Here is a 19,179-nt window from a genome sequence, read left to right as displayed (position 1 = left end):
GCAGGGGCAGGGGCAAAATAAAAGAAGAAGCTGCCAAAAGTCAATTGCTTGACTTGACCGAAGGACCCCAGAAGGACCCAGGACTGGTTGAACCATACAACAGAAGAACAGTCGCATATCTACCGATGGAAGATGGATGGATCTTATAATTTCTTTAAAATTAAAACTACTATTTGTATATCCTATGGATTTTGCTAATGATATTCGTTTCACTGTCTTCTGTTCGCTTTGCAGGAATACAATTCAAAGACTGCCTCATGCCATGCCATCCACTATTACCACCAACCCAGCAGCAGCAGCAGCAACAACAGCAACAGCAACAGCATTAGCAGCAGCAGCCGAAGCCGAAGCAGAAGCAGAAGCAGCGGCCAACATCAGCATCAGCCGTTGACATCGTCAGCGTCAACGTCATCGTCCACATCGTCATTGCAGCTGGCCGGTAGTCGCTATGCCCTACACAAAGATCCCAAATACCCTTTCGAGCTTGTCGAAAACGAGGCGGACGCTACAGAGGTGGAGGCGGGTGATCCCGAGGATCCGGAGGGTGGTCAGGAGCTAGTAGAGTATCAGAGATATGCCAGAAATCAGAAGCAACGTTACTACGGTCACACTGTCGGCCAGAGGAGTCGTCGACGCTACTACAAATACGATGCCGTCGAGGAGTGTTGCCGCCCGATATTCCAGGATCAGCAAAGTGACTCACTTACAGACATGTTGTAAGGGGTTGGGGGGGGGACTCGGGAGGTGGGAGGGGATTGGAATGGAATGGAATGAATGAGCGAATGAATGAATGAATGGAACGCAAGGTACCTATAAAACAAAAGTAACTACAGAATGGAAACGCTTTGCGTACAGAAAGAAATGGAAAGGAAAGAACAGAAAACTGCCCCCTCCCCGATTGCAAGCGATTAACGATAAGCGATAATAACGATAGCCGATTACGATAACGATGTTGTATGTTGAATAGATGTATATCGATGTTTTTTCCTGGATATGTGGGGCTAGGGCTAGGGCTGATGAACATTTTAGAACTTTAATCGTTATTAAGCACAGAATTGATCAATATATATATTCAAAATATATGTATTATTAACCATCTGGAAGATCTGGCACCGCTATAAATGTATCTACATAGATTATATATATATACCCATGCACACAAAAACACACACACACATACATATATATATATATATATATATAGATTTATTCATGTACATATATACAATATATATATATATATATATTAAAAGCCAATTTTTTTTTTAAATCGCATCCAACTAAAAATACGAGAAGAGCGAATGAGGAGAGAATTTTTTTGAAATGAATGTGGAAACTAGATCTAGAAGATTGCACCACAAAAAGTTGTCTAAAAACATGATCATTTAAGCATATATATATATAAGAGTATATATATATACACATATAAACCATACTATACAGAAAATATATACATTTAACTATATATACGAATCGATTTTTTTATTTTTTTTATTATTATTTATACGCTAGCAATGCTTGTACATAGAGTAAAAATTGTGGATTATAAACTATGATAATATTATAATTAATAAAACAGAAGAATATTTAATAACAGGTGTTTTTTTTTTGTGGTATGTACTTTTAAGATCTGAGTGTTGAACGAATTGTAAATACATTTGACACATAAACAATTTAATTGAAGCACAAGCAAAACTAAAGAGAACTAAGCTTAGAGTCAAAGAAAGAAACCACAAAATATTTGTCATTAAAGATCGTCTTGATTCGATTACGAAAAAGCAGAAAATGCATATGAAAATACAAAAAGAAAATCGTAAGAAAATGGAAAAAATATAAATGTGTATTTATGTGAAAGTAGTTGAAAAGGAAATAGAAAAAAGATACCGAAAGCAAAACAGAAATCGAAAACCGAAAACCGAAGAAAATACAAAAAAAAACCGTTGGCGTTGGATGTTGTTCCACTTACTTATCGAAAAATGTGTCTTAAGAAAATGCATATATGTATGTAACATATGAATAGACATGCCTACATATACATACATCTGTGTGCGTACGATAAATGGGATATATATGTATATACACACAAACATGCCAATAGATAGGGCTACCTACCTACGTATTTGCCTATGTATTTCGTTTAGGGAACTACTTGTATTCCTATCCATTTCCAGAAACTTTCAATCACCTTCAATCACTCGCCGCTTCGTCGGCGCACTCGCTGGTTTGCGTTCCCACTCGTTTGTGTCTGTGAAACGGTCACGCTCGTTGGGATGTCGCTCAAATTTCGAGCCTGACTTGGGCTGTCTATCCTCTGTCTCCTCTCTGCCACAATTTTCATTGCCACAGTCTATATTTCCCTTCAAGAATTACAATAAGAATGTAGTAGAAGCAAATACAGAAGATGAATGAGCGATGAAGCACAAAGTAAAGCAAATTTTATGTGAAATTATAGCAAAATGGGGAACCATGAACCCAATAGGGAAACAGCGGAGATCCGAGAGGGGGGCACTCTCTTCTCGCCAGAACGACACACGCACACACACGCAAAACACACACACATACATATGCATATACATAGATGGAAACTACAATTTTAAAATTCCAAACTGCACTTTGCAGAGTTTTAAATGTCTAAATAAATATTGAACCAGTAAAGAAAACGAATGAAATGAATTGAAATGAATTGAAAGAACTACGTAAGAGATGATCGTAAAATATTGGAAAAATCGTAAAAATAATGCAAATGTTTTAGCACAAACAGGTCAGATTATATATGTATGTGAAACCAAGAAGAAAAATAGATAAACAAATATGATAAATATAATGATAATGGTAATGGTAATGGGGAGGCGCCACGGATCCAGCTGCTTGCGTTATTCGGGTCTCTCTCCCTCCGTCGCCAAACATTTGCTTTGCTTGCATCCCCCACTAATCCCCCAGTATATGCTATGCTTTGCCAACAGCCTCTTTGGTTAAGAACTTTTCGTTTTCCTGCTTTAAAAAAAGCTTAAAATGTGATATTTTATAAAAACTATGAAAACATACTCGTCGTATAAACAAAAGAACGAACGCATCGACGCGGCTCCCTAAAGATGAAAATACAAATAAAAACTATGGAAAACCGAACCGAAAAACCACATTGAAACACACATTTAGAACGAGGAGAAAAGAAAAGAATAGAAGAGAAAAGAAAAGAAAAGAAAAGAAAAGAAAAGAAAGAAGCAAAGAAAGAGAGTAAAAAGTAGAGGAAAAGTTTACACTTTATTCTGATGATTATTATAATTATTATTATTATGAATTATTATATTAATTTAAGCGAAAACTGTAAGTAACGTTATGCCTATTACGAATAATTACGATGGAAAAACCCCCGAACCGGAAAACGTTTTAAATCTACGAATCTATTTAAACGAACGGAAATCCAAGAAAAGCAACAAAAATAAAACTGAAAAACCGAAAACACAAAAATATTAAATAAAGATTTAATGCAAACACAAAAAAAAGAAACGAACTTCGTTTTCCTTTGAATTTGCCATCCACAATGTGGATGCTAGCTAGCGTGGATTCCAACCTGCTGCCGCTCGAACATGCTGCCTGAACATGTCGAGCCGTTTGGTTCGAACTTCGAAGGGTAGGGTGGCTAACAAAGCTAGCTGCTATGAAACTGTTGAGGCGGCCGGCAATGTAACTCAGGCTGTTCATTTATTTGAGGCATACTTTTCGGCTGGCTCTGGTATAAATGAAAATATATAGCATAGCATATTTTCCGGCTACCCAATTGCTATACATGCAACTCACTTGGAAATGGCCGGTGAAGGAATGAGAATGAAAATGGCGATAAGGCTTGACTTTCACTGCAGTACACCCGAATAGTTTGAAAGAGAGTAATATGAAGCTGAATGTCCATAGTGGCCTGATCACAATAGAACATACTGGAGAACGAGGTTCACGGGGGATAGGATGGTTGAGGGTTTGGTTTGGAACTGAAAGTGCACTGCCAGCGGACTGAAGCTATACATCATTCGTATGATCCCACTGTTGCAAGCCGGCTATCTCCACATACTTGACAAAGCGAAGGCATTAGGTATAGGAATTTGTAATCGCAGTCGCAGATGGCATAGTCCTTGAACTTCTCTGCTACAACAAAGTTTTCTAAGTGTAGAATTTATTTCAAAAAACGAATTCCATATTACGAATTCCTCTTGAGATTCGCTATGTGGAAATTCGACTGTACATGACATGGGGCAAGCATTCGACTCGAACCTTTACGGGGCTGCTGGTACAGCATGAAAAAATTTCAAATTCAAATCGGTGCAAGCAGGCTGAAATAACTCAATAATGTGTTGTGCCATATTTTAGTTCAGTTTGCTATAATTCCAATAGAAGCAACCCAAGCTATATATTTTTGTTTTATTTTGAAATCGAAAGTTCTATTGAGAATTGCACATAAAATTACACTCAATCATGAAACAAAACGAAGGCGAACTCGTCGAGCAATTTTATATTTTATGGCGTAAATATTTCGATTGGGGATTATTTCGCCCGATGGGCGACCATTATACGATTTGGCAGCTTACATTACCGACATGGCACGGCGTCAAAGCTGCCTTGGAAGGACAATTGCCGCTGATACTGTTTTTGTATGTCCTCGCAGTCGCCACCTCGAACTGGGTGAGTAAAGCAATCAGCCAATGGTTTGATAAACTCTAAGCTGATTGGGGATCTCGTTTGCAGGTACACACCTTGATGCAGATTAAGTTTGTATTAACCATTCCGCAGCTGTCGGCGATCTCCTGGCCCCAGACAAATTGGATTACCCCGAGCCAGAATATGCTACATTTGTGCTGGGCCGCTAAGGAGTTGGTCATGTTTGTAGCATGGAACTATCTTCTATATGGTCTTGTTGGGGTGAGCATTGAAGATCCCACCACATCCGGCCACCTCTGCCAGCCCTGAGTACGCCACGGTTTCTCTCTTCTTGTGCAGGACAAGCCGGAGCTCCTCTATCGATGGGAGCTTTTGTCCGAAAGTGTGCTTCTTGCCGATATCCTCTTTTTGACCCGTGCTCGCTGGGAATACGGCCATGCCATTTTGACCTTCTATTTGGTGCCACTCTGGAATATCTACTGCGTTAACAGCGTGCGGACTAGCACAGAGCAGCTCATCTATCCAACAACGATCCAAGCACTTAATCGGACACAAGACTTCTTTGATTTGGAAACTTTTGAGCACCTTTTGTACTCTGTACACACCTAAAATTGTACTTTAAATATAAAGCTGTTGACCAGAATGGTTGTGTGGTCTGGTTCCTTGTTTCGTGTTGCATATCTCGTTGGAGATGGTCAAAAAAGAGTTTGTGGCTCAAATGGCTCCTATATACATAGATATTAGTTTTGCGGTGAAAGTGGATGTGTCCAACACCCAAAAGGAGGCCTTAGTTTCCTGTCTACGTTGCTTGGAAGTCGTTTTGCTTGAGCTTCGATGGAAATGACTTGTTAGCTCGCCATCGGGGCGATCTTTTAGAGATTCAATTGGATACAAAGAGAAAGGGCTGCTCTGGTTCTGGCTCCAAGCCATTCCTGAATACTTTTCCCGGCAGGACGCCCACTCGATGGACTCGATGGCTCCATGGACTAAGGCACGCAGCTTAAAACAACAAAATGCTTACATATTTGGGTAGAACTGTACATTTGGATGCACTCATATGACTCCTTAGTATCTGAAAACCTTTTGCAAGGGCTTAGATTACAGAAATCACAGGGCTCTATGCGTAGCCTGGTGCAGGGCCCACTTTCTCCTGAAATATTTGACTTAATCGGTGGTTCCTATGACTAGAGACTAGAGATGGTCAGAGCTCATTGTTCAGTAAGGATAACGCTACCTGAATGGATCCATTGTTCGCTGTGCTTGTACTTATGTTTCCAAGAGCTTAAAGAAATTTGTAGCTTAATTAAGCTACCGCCGAATATTTGGGAAACCTTTTGAAAATAGGCAGGAAAATAGGTAGATATTTTTGGGATGCATGGAAATGCATGAGCTACCAACAATAGAACAAAAGAACTTTGAAGTGTACTTAGCAGAATGCTAAAAAGCCCCTTATTTCAATCGAAAGTGGAGGCAGTTTCGGCAGTATTCCCTCAAATTGAACATTACATATTTTGCATTTACCTCTGGCTCTGGCTCTGGCTCTGGGAATTCCTCTGGTCTGCGTTTATAATCGAAAAATCCAATTGAACAATCGACTCAATCAGCTGCACAATTTTCACAAATTCGAATGCCGAATTATTGGCAATTTGTGCATCATCATTTCGCTGCCACTGCCACTGCCGCTGATGCTCCTTTGCACATTTGCTTATGCTTATGGCATCTTTTGTTAGTTTTGCAATTATATTGTTTAAAATATTATGATTAAAAATTTGAACGCTTGAATGGACACTTCTTCTCTGCTGGACTCCGGCTACGACTCCGTCTCCGACTCTGACTCCGACTCCGAGTTCTTCGTTGCGTTGCACAATACTCTTTCCCGTCGGTTGCAGATCTGCTGCAGAGCTGCCTGCCGCTGCGAAGCTCTCAGCTGGAAAATCCGCTTGGCAATTGGCAAGTGCCGGGGCCATCACTCAGTCGAGTCCTGGCCAAGACAGGCCCCAGGCCAGTCCGTCGTCGTAGTCGTCGTCGTCGTCTCAGGCGAAAGTCAGTCGTATTATGCAACAGCTTGCACTTGGCTGCGACTCTGCGGCATTATCCCTATTACTGGCTCTGGTTTATTGTTATTATTATTGCCGTTTTTTGTGTGCCACTCTTTCCCCTCCCCTATACACTGCCACACATCCCCAGTTCCTTCCTTCGACCCGACTCTACCCGGCAGGCAGCTTTTGCACTCCAGCTGGTAAGTGTGCTACGAGTACGCCTGTGGCAGCGGATCTGGCTCTGCAACACTTTAAGGCCGTCCATCTAATTTATACGAGTACCCCTGCCCTGCTGGATGTGGGTATTACAAGCAGAAAACGCAGTTTGGCAGTGTCTTTAAGGCAGATTGATTGCCGAATAGATGCCACAATGGAGATGACACTGAGATCTCTCTACATTCTTCAAGAAAGGCCAGAAAACTTGGCTTCGATTGACAGACTTCAAGCCCCTGTAAGCCCCTATCTGTCCGCATCTAGAATGGAGAATATCTGGAGTATCTGTTCTCTAAACGATCGGTCTCCAGAGGTATCCCAGGCCTCGGCGCCTGCAACGATTCTCTGTTTCTGATTCTCGTCCTTTTTCCCCGCTGTTGTTGATTTTGTTGTTGTTGTTTTTCGCTGGGGTTTGGCGAGTCGGTTGTTCTGTATCTGTAAAGCAATTAATAATAATTGGCCCTAAAAACCCCCTTTTTTGCACTCCAACGCTGACCGCTGAAAGTGAGCGGCGAGAGGGGCACTAGAGCTGGATGTTGGGACTGGGACTCCGACTCGGACTGGTGCCTGGTGCAAAGGGTCAGGTCGGGTTGAGTGGTGGGGTCACGGGTCAGGGGCTACTGGCAACTGTGGGAGCGGGCTTCGGTTTGGGAACTGTGACGGCTATTTGCAAATATTTACAACATCCGCTGCCAGGACTACACAAACAAAACCGAACACCAGCACAATTAAGCATACACGCACACACACACACACAGAGTATGTGTGTGTGTGTGTGTGTGCCACAGAGGGGGAGGCGCAGGGACATGGACATGGACGCACTTGATCCATCTACCCCACACACATGTGACTTCTGTGCGCGCTTTTGGGCAAATAAAAGTTCTGAAATGCGATTATCTTGATGAATTGGAATTTGAATTTTAATTCTCTGCTTTTGACCAACATCAGAGCCGAACGCATGCCCCTACCCCACACACAGCCGAGTGGGTGGCTCTGCTGCTGCTGCCGCTGCTCCCAGCCGAGGGCCATCCACTTATTTACCCCTCGAAAAAGTTCTCGCATTACCCGGCAAACAATTTGCCTCCCATCCACATGGTGCTGTTGCTGTTGCTGCTGCGTGTTTGTCGGGGGTCCATTTCAGTTTTACTGGACAGCGAGAGTCGTGTCTCCCCACGGACAGATGAAGTTTTCCCTCAGTGTATTGCTACACTCTATCATCATCATCAGCAGCAGCGGCGGCAGTGGAGGCAGCGGAGGCAGTGGTCATGATGATGATGATCATCATCATCATCATTGGGGGGCAGGCAGAATGCGTCGCATCAAGTGCCTCGTTGGTTTCCTTTTTTTTCTTTTTTTTTTTGTTGTGTTTTTTTGTGTTTTTTTTGTACCTGTTGTAATTGCATAACTGTCGAGGGTGTGCGTGTTTGTGTTCTGCATCTGTGTCTGTGTTTGTATTTGTATCTCTATCTGTGGCCTCTGTCCCACTGTTCCCCCTGTTCCCCCCGTCCGTGTGCGTATCTGTATCTGTGTCACAGGCAATTCTCAAAAGCATAAAAGTCAAATTTGTATTTGTCGCATGGCCCACGGAGACAGCCAGTTTTGTATTTCCCCGAGCAGCCGCAGGCCCAGACAGGAGACTTCTACCGTCCCCGAGTGCCCGAGTGCTGCCCGACTGCTGCCCGAGTGCTGCCCGATTGCTGGGGCAGACGGGCGGCAGAGGCGCCGGAGAGGAGCGTCAGGTAATTGGCTTTGGTATCCCGTATCTCGGGCATATGGATACATTTAGATACGCACACACGGGGGGCAGCCCGGGTAGTCGCCAGGTGCTACGGATATGGAGTGGATGGAGATGAGAATGGATGGAGGGCAGGGACAGGGACAGGAACAGGAACAGGGACAGGGACAGCTCAAGGCAGAACAAACATGGGGCCAGTGGATTGTGGATTGTGGCCGGGATGCGTAACTGGAACTGAATGTGGGATGTGGGATGTGAAAGTGGAAATGAAACCGGGAGCTGGGAGCTGCGAGCAGAGAACTGGAGCAGGGATCAGCATTCGGGGACTGGTTGAAGAGGCCATGGGCTTAATGGACACCCGGCCTGGAGTGCAGATAAAGCCAGAGAGGAACTCGCAAATGAACTCCACATTGACAAAGGCCCCGGCCCCGTCCCCGGCCCTGGCCCCGGCTCCGGCCGCCCCCCTACTTCAACCACTTAAGGGCAGAGGAATCGCAATGGCAACAGGCGTGGGAGGGAGGCGAGTCTCAAAGCCACACAGAGCTGAGTTATGCAGCAATTATTGAGCAAAAGTGCCATTGTCATCGAAAAGAATGCTTCTACAAAGACGAGCACGAGCCTTAAACGGCGGAATAAAACAGCATTTCTCTGGGAAGAATTCAATAATTTGCAGTATCTTTCGTTGTTGGGCGAATTTATGGAATTTTACTGAACATTTGGCGATAGTAAAATATACAAATTACAAAGCATCCCTTGTGGGTCTGCCAGTCATTAAAGAACGGTCGGTACAACGGTCGATCTGAGCACCGTGCCATGCCTTTTCATGATCCTGAAGGCAGGAGCCAATCGAATGGATAAAACCGTGGGCTTTAGCCTCGAGAAGCGTAAGTGAATCAGTATATAATTTTGGATATATTTTTAAATATTTCTTCCTTCACAGAGGACTTCACACCGAGTCAAATCCGATGTCCCCCTCCAGACGGGAGCCTATTCAAGCAATCCGAGGCCAGACAGAATCGTATCCCAACAGGTTCTGTCTTGTCCTCGGCACCCCTTGAATGATCGAAAATCTAAAAATATCGGTTCTGAGCGTAAGGATATTTTCGTTCCATCGTTCCATAGGTTCCTGTAATTGGACAAATATCCCTGATCCTTTTGGTAAGGACTCAAACCACCCCAGCCAGTCATATCCCCAAGATTCTTTGCAAGGATGATTTTTCAATAGTTTTATTCATGGAAACATAGCTTAGTATAAATAAATCTATCCTAAACCTAACAACAACGAGATCTATCTAGAGTCTGGTAGCCCGCGTAGCCGCTCCTTTGGTTGCCATAGTCAAAGTCCTTGTTGTCGATGGCCAGGTCGAAGGATGCATTACCTGCGGAAGAGGTGCCGACAGCGGGCGGACTGGAACGGCAGAGAAAACCGCGTGATACACAAGGAAGAGGGCCATGGCAGTGGCGGACCCAAAGGTGGCCCACGCCAAAGGCCGATGCTGTGGCGACAGGAACCATATCACGAGGGGCGCACGGCACCGGAGCCGGCGGTGAATCCGCGATATCAACCGGCCAGGCGCCTTAAGTGGACAGCCCTCATCGAACGCATACTCGCTCGTATGAACCGGAAGACGAGAAGGCTGAAGCCTCTGGTAAACGATGATGGGCATATCGGTGTCTGCGGGCACGCAAGAGGAGTTCCTGGCCACCGGAGGAGAGACCTGCTTAAATGAAAGGAAGAGTTAAATAAAGTAAATGAATAAATAATAACTTATTAACTCTACCTGGCGTGATAAGAGGAGGGGATCGCGGCATAGCAGCTTGTGGCCAGAGAGGGTCCCGGCCGGGAAGACGATGTCGGTAATGTATGCACCTGGGAGGCACGTACGTCGTACATCGCAAAAAGTGCAGGTAAATAAATAATGTACTAGCTGACTAAATGGGGAGTCCTATTCAAGTGGCCAGGCATGTATTTTGTACAAGCATATTCAATCGAATCAAAGGCCCTTGGAATACCATTATCCCATTGATTATTTGACGCTTTATTAGCAATTGAATTTGAATTTTCATGTCAAAGTGGACAAACGGACGACAGATGGTAAATATGATGATATTTGGGAACTATAACAAATAGGTATTTAAAAATATTTAAGGACTATGTTCCTTTTGGTTGTGCCCCTGGGCAAGTCTCCCGCCGAGGGCCCGTCAGTGCTATGCGACCAGCATCCTACTCATCCGAGGAGGACCCTTCCGTATCCTCGGTGGAGGTCAGGACGCTCTCCGATGCTGATGATGAGTCATTGAAGCTGCTTGCCACAAGGGTGGTTGATTCATGGTCAGTGTCCTCCGACAGCAGCGAAGTCTGCGAAGATGTGGAGCCATAGGGCTCCAGCTCTGCAACCGACAGATCGCTTTCCGAACCCGGACAGATATGGCGCTCCAGCTCATCCACGCAACGAAAGTCTTCGATATTGGTCTTCTCAGTCTGCAGCATAAACATGTAGTTTTTAAACTCCTTCCACGACACAAAGGACATGTTCGGTATGGTCGCGGAGACAGGGCGATGGTATTCGCAGCGCGTGTCGATCATCCAGCGGCGAGAGGGAAGAAGCTGTATCCCGGTGGTGGCAAGCCTATCCTTCAGACAGTGCGGCTCCATTACAGTGGTTGCTAGAAGGCTGCTGTAGATCAGGGCATCATCTAGGATCTTCTTGGACTCGGGTAGCTTTAGGAACACATCCAGGATATCTGCGAACGGACCGGTCTGAGGGCGATCCGTCAGCGAGACCTTCTGCAGCATGAGTACGGAGAGAAACCCATAGCGGACGCTATTGAGGACCTTGCCAACGCTGCCACGACGCATGGGCCACTTGTATCGCAGCCAGCACAAGCCACTGTACAGAACCTATTTGGATAATGCAATGAATCAAATGTGGAATGTTGTACAAATGGGACACTCACTTCAATTTCGGAGTTGACTGCCAAACGATCCGACTTCAGCAGGAGCGACACTTGAGTCTCACTCAGGCGCAGGAACTGCTTGGAGGAGAAGATGACCAGCGTGGACTTGGTAATGCGATCCACCATCATTCCATGCAGCTCCTCGATCTCGTGCACTTTGCGTGACTTGCAGAGCATCTCGAATGCATCGTACTCAGTCAGGTTCTTTTTCTCCAGCATCTTCCACATCTGCTCGAGCAATTCGGGAATGGCCAGGAATCGAGCCCCTCTGAGTACAGCAAGATCGAAGCTCTGCACAACGCTGCACTCCCCATGCATCCAGCGGTATATTTTATCGAATGCACGAGATGCCAGCTCTGGGGTCTCGAAGTACAGGCATCCCTTCCGCATTTGCTCCGTCAAACGTTTCGAAAAAAACGAAAGAACGGCGTCGTGGCACAGGAAGCGCACCCCATCCACGTTCACAATGGTGGAACGACTACTCTCGATGTGGATCATAGCCACGTCCTCCAAGCGATCCTTGTTCTTTAGTCGGATAAATTTCTTACTACATTGGCCATTCGCCTTTTCCACCTCGGCGGTGTGTTTCTTGAAAGCCTCCAATTGCTCTGCGATTCCGGTATTGCCAAGGTTAACACTGAGAGGAAAGGCAGCAATTGAACACGGGCTTGCATTGGCTGTAATCGAGTCAAAGTTGTATACTTACGCGGTAATTCTGCGTCGTGTTACTTGCCAGTCCTTTACTTGATTTTGCTGAAACATCTTTTCTTTGTATTGCTGAATTCTTTTTCTCTGAAAAGTATTTCGGCTTATGATATAAGAGCAGCAAGACGTGTGCGATATGTTCAATACCTTTTTGTGAGTGGATTATGTTGAATAAGTTTTGGCAGAAAACTAGATTACGCATTTACCAAATTTTAGACACTTTTAATGCAAGGAAAGAGTTGCCACCCCTCATTTCACGAAATGCAGAAGCGCAACCAACTTAATTTCGTAAGAAATCAGCTGGCATCGCCATGAATTTTGGGGTTAAAGAAAATGAAAATGCTTGAGTCTTAAAGTAAATAAGAATTACTGTCTATACTTTCATATATTGCTACCTATCAGAGCTGACTGCTAATCAGAAAATATGTACGTTATTTTTTGTAACCTATTGATTGCGAATAAGAGGACTAAGAGTACTAGGCCTTAACCCCTCAATGCCTAGGGAATATGTCTCAAAAAGAAGAAGCCACCAGCCTCCTTTCTCTATAGTCATAGTTCCCGATCAGTCTGGAACTCAGTTCGAGGAATTATCTCTTCAAAATAGTATACAAAATAAGCAAAGGAACCATTTCAAACGGTTACGTAAAATGATTTGTCTTGTCAAGCAGGACTTGTCTTGAAGTGCGAAAAATTCGGAGTATTATTTTGGCAATCTCAAGTAAAAGGTTCTACTCATATTCTGTGACCAAATATTTATAAAAATCAAGCAGTTCAGAAGACTGTGTAGAACCCTTAGGAAACATTGTTCTGTAAGAATGTTAGACGCAATTTTGAGAATTTAGTTGCATTTCCTGCAGCTCCATAAAGTATCCGCTTAAATACTTCTGGATGAGCAAAGGATGTTCTCCAGGGATCCTTTACCCAAGACCCACAACGGAATATGTTCTAATTTTTAATGCCCACCTACACCGCCAGCTCCAGCCCCAGCTCCAGCTCCAGTTGCTAATGAGCTACGATGTCCTGGCCACTCGATGTCCTTTTGCCCAAAGTATTTATGGTTTTTTACAACACTCCATGTGGTAGAAGGGGGAGGTGAGGTGCGCAGTGTGCAGAGGGGCAGGGACAGCGTACGGCGTACAGCGGGGCAGGAAGTGAATGCGGGTGCTAATAGGATTTGTGCTCTGTTTATGTGGATGCTAATTAGAGGGCAAAACACACACATTTTTGCTGCCTTCTGGTTAATTGATGAAATGAAATGAAAAGCGCCAAGGGCCACAAACAACTTTCCACCCGGCGACCGGCGACCGAGGACCGGCACCCGACGCTTTGGAAGCCATAAAAACAGGGCCAACTTATCGGACGGGCGACACGCCTCGCTCGACCCAGTGCGGCCAACCAGTCTTGACTGTCCTGTCCCGCTCGCCGCTCTCCAGAGTCCGTAGTCCGTAGTCCGTAGTCCGCAGTCCGGAGTCCGCAGTCCGGACACTCTGTCAAATGCAAATGCAAATGAGCCTAAAAGTAGACAACGATGATAAATATCGCTTTAAATGACAGAAGGCAGAGCGCGGGCCGGAGGACGCGGGACGCAGGAGGCAGGAGGCAGGACGATGGCCATGGCTATGACGATGGCAGAGGAGTGGTGGGCCGTGAAAGCTAATTACCACGAATAAAAGAAACTTTCTGGAACAGTAAATGGATTGGAATGGAGGAAAAAGTTCGGACTGGACTCTCTCTTTATCTCGGAAGAGAGGCTCTCTGCTGATCCCAAAGGCCTCCGACCAGACTGCTGGACCGACACTCTCCGTGGTAAGGGTTAGGGTATGCCACCAGCGAACATGTCCCCTCATTAGCGAAAGACGAGATCCCTCGCTCCGTCGCCTCCCAGTCCATCCACTTGACAGTCACCTGATGCCCCCGGCCAGGAAGGGAGGCCAGAGCGGAGACCAAAGCGGAGACCAGAGATGGGATACCAAAGACCAGAGACCAATTCGAGTATGACTTGCAGGCACACTCTCTCCTCTCTCTCTCCACTCTCTCCTTTCTGTGTGTGTGTGTGTGTGTGTCTCCTTTGGGCTGTTGGTCCTTGGTAATTGCTCGCCTAATTGGATGCATCAACATCGATGTTGTCATCTTGGCCAGTGCCTGGCTCTGGCTACGGCTCTGACTCCTCTCCCCTTTCTCTTTTCTCCTCTCTCCTGCCCCCACGCTCCTCTCTCATGTGTCCTGTTACCAGGCAATGCGAAAAATGTCCGCAAGAATTATCAGCAGTGCTGCAATTGGCACGGCACTGCCATTGGGTGGCAGATGGCCCCATAGCTCTTCGACTGCGGTCAGCAATGGGAAACGACTGCGGTTTCGTCTCTCTCTCTCGCTCTCTCGCACTCTATTTCTCTGCCTTGCCCCTTGCTCCTTGGGAGTCCTTTTTGGTCAATTATGAAAGGCAATTAACGCGCCACGATTTGCCTGCCAGCAGCCATTGCCGTCAGAGCACGGCCGTAGCTCAGGTAAGAATGCGAGGCATGCGGTTAATTGGAGAACTTGTTGCTACCGCAATCCCGCATTTCTCAGCTCTCAGCTCTCACTCCTCAACGGGAGACAAGTGCGAGAAAGCCTTTGGCCAATGCCTGGAATTTGATTTGCTTGTGGCATCAGCAGCAGCAGCAGCGTGTTCGATTTGGTTGGAATGTAACAGGGAATTTTCATGGGATATGAGCTCCAAGTGGTTTCCAATTGTCAAATTCCGCAGGAACACCAATGCCTGGGGCTTGACAGCTATCAAATGAATAGCACTTGTGCGGATTATACATATGCATCCCCAAATGTAGGCACTTTCGATCGAGTATGCCCTCCGGTAAGCTCTTTTTCCTTCCGGGTGCTAATGAAAAGGAGCACGAGGGTAGGGCCACGAGAGGTATTGAAAGGGATATTCAGTGGGGCATTCAGTCAAGAGAGGTTGGCTCTATTAAGATGGAATTTGATGGGGAATTTACATGTGACATAAGTTCCAAAAACACTTTACAGCTGTGTCAAAGCTCCTTCCAAAGCAATTACTCTATTTGATGTGGATTTGATTGTATGCTGAAGAAGATATAACATAGCTTCAGAGATCTGGACAAGAACTGGCGACCCAAAAGAAGTTTCGTTGCCCATTTCAGAATTGGCAGTCAACGAATATGAATACTGGATGGAATCCTCTGACATTTGCAGAAAGATGTCTACAAAAACAGATCAATAAAGAGGCCAATTGGTGCTTAAATTATATTCCAGCGTAAAATCCATACATCGTTCAGCATCGCTTCCTTGGGCCCGAGGGCAGAAGGGTACTTAAGGCAGAAGATGGCCTTACAATAGTTTGCCAATCGATGTTTATATACAAAATCATTCCATCCCGTCTCTAGTGTTCGGCATCCATCCCTTCTTTGGGTCTGTTACAGTCCTTGTCCTTGTTCTTGTTCTCTCCTTCCGAAAAAACACCATCCAATTATCGAAACAACTACGCCTATAAATTGTCCGTGCTAAAAAAGTACGCCAACGAAATTTATGATAATTGTAAAATATGTTTTCTAGCTCAAGTGGGGCTTCAGCTTCGGCCTCCAGCCAACAATTATTTGCCTGGCAGGTGGAAAAACGCTCTTCTTTTTCCTGTTTCTTCTGCAGCAGATGCTGGCAATCACAGTGAAGAAGAGAGTAAGGGAGCCAGAGAGGAAGGGACGTAGGGAGGTGCAGGTGGAGATGGAGATGCGGATGCGGATGGGGATGGGGTTAGGGCTGGGGGCAGTGTCGCTGTTGCATTGATTTTTCGCTGCTTCTTCGCTGCTGCTGCTTCTGCTGCTTCTGATGCTACTCCCAAGCAAATGTCATTGACCACACGGCGAACAACAAAGGGGCGTTGCAAAAAGCAGGAACGGTCTCCGGAAGGGGGTGTGGCATGTGGGTGGACGCTACTCGCCACAGTCAACAACCACCAAAAGTAATCATCGCAAACGTTGCTTTTGGGGCGGGGATGGTACGGAACGGAATGGAGCAGACCAGACCGATGACGAGGACGAGAACGAGCACCATTCCAGGGAAGGAGGAGGCAAAGCCGAGGAGGATTGCTATAAGGACATCCAGCTGTGTGAGCTGTGAGCTGTGAGCGTCAAGGAAAACTAAATATGACGGCCTTTGCTCCTCCAGCACCACCCATCCACATCCTCCCCTCTCGCCAACACTCAACCCAAAAGTCCAAGCCCGAGCCGGACCCGGACCCGGACCCGGACCCGTAGTCTGTGCTGTCCATCCTGCAGCCCTGCAAGAAGCAATGCGATTAACGTTTCAATATGCGACAGTTGCAGCTCGGCAATGGTCGGCCATGGCCTGACTTTTGTTGGGTGCACCACCACCACCACCACCAAGGGGGGTGTTCCTGCTCCTGCTGCCCCAGAGAGAGGGTGGTGGGGGTGTTAATTTACCATACATGTGGCACGGTCTCGTCTCGTTTTGTGGACCGCCTGTGGTCCAGCGCCGCTTGGCGGTTGCATTCATAGAAAATTACGCGCTAAGCTGCAGCAGCGATTCCGAATGGAATCGAGAATGGAATTGGGATGGGGATGGGGATTGGGTTTTCGGATTGGTTTAGAAAATGGATTTCGGCTGGGGACTGCGCTCGCCCGCTCTCCCGCTGTCGCCTCTGTCGCTTCTGTCGCTTCTTCGACCCCAGCTCTGTTTGAACCCAGACTCCGGCTGGCTGGACACCAAAAGGTCATTATAACTTTGGCATAGAATTCGTAAAGAACTTTCCAGATACGAGTGTACATAGCCCCACAGTGAGATCTCTCTGCGGAGTCTTGGAGATGCCTGGTTAGCCTTCCAGACAGTGGCTGTCTGGCAGGAGAGGTTCCACTGTACTGGTACTGGAGGCAAACGTAAGCCACTCGTCCTCGTCCGCCCTTACAATCGCACCGCACCTCCCACTGTGGAGCGGAAACAAAGTAAGATGGGAAATAGTTTACGACACGGCTTACGTTACGTAATCAGCTGAAAGCGGAATAACAAAATTGCACCTGACGAGAGAGGGCAAGGGATTTCCTTGATTGCCTTGCATAACAACCGGAAGGAGGAGAGAGAGAGAGAGAGAGAGAGAGAGAGAGAGAGCTTTTGAGAGATTGAGAAGTGAGAGAAACAATGAGAGGGGCCACCCGTAAATGCCCGTGTGCCCCAGGGATGATTAGATCACGTTAAAACCGTTAACAACGTGTTGTTGGTTACGTATTTCAGCGCACTCTTTATGCTAAATGCATATCTGACTATTGCCAGCTGGCAAACAAGTCCTTTAATCATTGAATCAAGTAGGCAGAAGTTCCGGTGTCACAATCCACTCGTCGGTCGTGTTCATTCCTCAGTTCTATTGAATTTTTCATATCGCTCACATCGTAAAATAACTCTTTAAAGTATTTGTTGAAAATTCATAAACCAAATTTGTCGAGCTCAAATTTCTCCAATCACAGTGTACGTTTTGCTACAAAATATTATATTTATATTCACTTACCAACCATTCGTTTGGCTTTCAGTGGAATGAGCTCGGCGGACACAAATCCGGTGGCTATTCCACAGGATAATTCCTCACACCCCCCATCGCCTTGTCCCAAAAAGATGGCCAAGGCGATGCAGCAGGCCAAGCTGGTCAAAAGCAATAATCAAGAGATTGAACAGAAGGGAGACAATGATCAACACGAATGTATCCAGGACGTACTGAATATTGGCCCAGGCCAGGGCGCAGGCAAGACGGCCACTCTTCAGGCTCAAATCGAGAGTTCATCAGTGCCGATGGATATAAATTCAAAGGACAAGACTATCCAGGGCAAGCCCGACAAGGAAACACAGGGCAAGTCTCAGTAGAAACATTTGTATTTTGAATACATTTCAAACCTTAGGTTTCTTTAGGTTTCGAAATTCCGATTTCCACGGACACAAAGCCCGTAGGTACACCGCAGATGATTGATGCGGCTCTTTGGAAAAAAAGACTGCTACTGAAAATGTATTCACAGGCCATGCAGGACATTCAGAACGCGGTAAATGAAGATCGCCAGGCCATGGACGGTCAGGACCAAGACGGCAAGACAGAACCAGCAGAAGAGTCGGCAACCAAGACTCCAATGAAGATTCAAATTGGTATTTCGTCAACTGGGCTACCCCCACCAGCCGAGACTCCTGATGAGATTCATGGCCTCCTTTTGGTGGCCAAGGCAACGAATCGCAAGGCAAATACTGGTCAAGTTTATTATTGTCTCTGTCGCTGTTGCTGTCAAACTTTCGATACGCTCAAGAAGATGATTAAGACCCAAGTCCAGACAACAAGCGCGGTCCTCAGCTACAAGGATCTCACGGCCAAGCTGCGCGATGAGGCCAAGAAGACCGACATTAAGTTTTGGCTGCCCTTCAAGCCTGCCCGCAAGAAGAAAGTCATCTCCACTCTGATCAAATCGCGCCAGACACCCAACCTTTGGCTGTCGGATGTGCACAATGTGATTGCAGGCTCTGCCAAACATCGCAAATGCAAGAATTTTACTTATATCTCCTACGAGAACTGCAGGGATAATCCGAAGTATTTCTAATTTGATAGCATCTACTGTATGGAGTCTTTTTCCCAAAATAAATGATTGCCCATCCAGCTCTTTGGGGTATTCCGATATTGGGAATCACAGAATTCCTTTTGCCTTGGATGAGTCTCTTTGAAGGTCCTTTATCCTCACCAGCCAATACCTATATAATTTCTGGACGTATACAAAACTGTTGTATATTTTCGCCCAGCAGCCCACTCTCTTCCCCCCTCCCCCTGCTAATTTCCAACCCTTTTCTAACCCTTTTCGGTGAATGGATTTCGCACATATCTCGCATTTCGCA

At 45.9% G+C, this 19,179-nt stretch overlaps 4 protein-coding genes across 6 annotated transcripts in view; 3 read left to right on the top strand and 1 right to left on the bottom strand.

Annotated features, from left to right (window-relative positions):
- LOC4814891 (putative uncharacterized protein DDB_G0277255) overlaps positions 1-378 on the top strand; it is a 119,070-nt gene extending 118,692 nt beyond the window's left edge. Inside the window, exon 7 of the mRNA XM_033381694.1 lies at positions 235-378. The gene's annotated coding sequence lies outside the window, so the exon portion shown is untranslated. The remainder of the gene's footprint in view (positions 1-234) is intronic.
- Positions 379-4,363: 3,985 nt separating this feature from the next.
- Positions 4,364-5,292, top strand: LOC26532154 (uncharacterized). Its single transcript, XM_015186599.2, has 3 exons — positions 4,364-4,671; positions 4,735-4,908; positions 4,987-5,292. The coding sequence occupies exons 1-3, from the start codon at positions 4,465-4,467 to the stop codon at positions 5,254-5,256; spliced, it is 651 nt and encodes a 216-aa protein (XP_015042085.2). The 5' UTR covers positions 4,364-4,464; the 3' UTR covers positions 5,257-5,292.
- Positions 5,293-10,644: 5,352 nt separating this feature from the next.
- On the bottom strand, positions 10,645-12,602 carry LOC26532112 (uncharacterized). Of its 2 annotated transcripts, XM_033383938.1 has the most exons (4): positions 12,445-12,602; positions 12,299-12,384; positions 11,593-12,229; positions 10,645-11,536 (listed from the first exon to the last, which is right to left on the bottom strand). In XM_033383938.1, exons 2-4 carry the CDS (start codon positions 12,352-12,354, stop codon positions 10,859-10,861), a joined length of 1,371 nt encoding a protein of 456 aa, XP_033239829.1. In that variant the 5' UTR covers positions 12,355-12,384; positions 12,445-12,602; the 3' UTR covers positions 10,645-10,858. The 2 variants fall into 2 exon arrangements, with proteins under 2 accessions (XP_033239829.1, XP_033239828.1); XM_033383937.1 differs by lacking the exon at positions 12,445-12,602 and having other exon boundaries at positions 12,299-12,444.
- A 5,030-nt stretch (positions 12,603-17,632) lies between these two features.
- LOC6901736 (uncharacterized) lies at positions 17,633-18,947 on the top strand. 2 transcript variants are annotated; one of them, XM_002134369.3, is made up of 4 exons: positions 17,633-17,784; positions 17,847-18,160; positions 18,220-18,254; positions 18,324-18,947. In XM_002134369.3, the coding sequence occupies exons 2-4, from the start codon at positions 17,851-17,853 to the stop codon at positions 18,888-18,890; spliced, it is 912 nt and encodes a 303-aa protein (XP_002134405.3). In that variant the 5' UTR covers positions 17,633-17,784; positions 17,847-17,850; the 3' UTR covers positions 18,891-18,947. The 2 variants fall into 2 exon arrangements, with proteins under 2 accessions (XP_002134405.3, XP_015042088.2); XM_015186602.2 differs by having other exon boundaries at positions 18,220-18,947.
- The last annotated feature ends 232 nt before the right edge of the window (positions 18,948-19,179 follow it).

This window comes from Drosophila pseudoobscura, chromosome X (genome assembly GCF_009870125.1).
Source record: "Drosophila pseudoobscura strain MV-25-SWS-2005 chromosome X, UCI_Dpse_MV25, whole genome shotgun sequence".
Classification (NCBI taxonomy): domain Eukaryota; kingdom Metazoa; phylum Arthropoda; class Insecta; order Diptera; family Drosophilidae; genus Drosophila; species Drosophila pseudoobscura.
The sequence above is the reverse complement of the archived record's forward strand: the minus strand, read 5'-3'. Positions and strand labels throughout refer to the sequence as shown.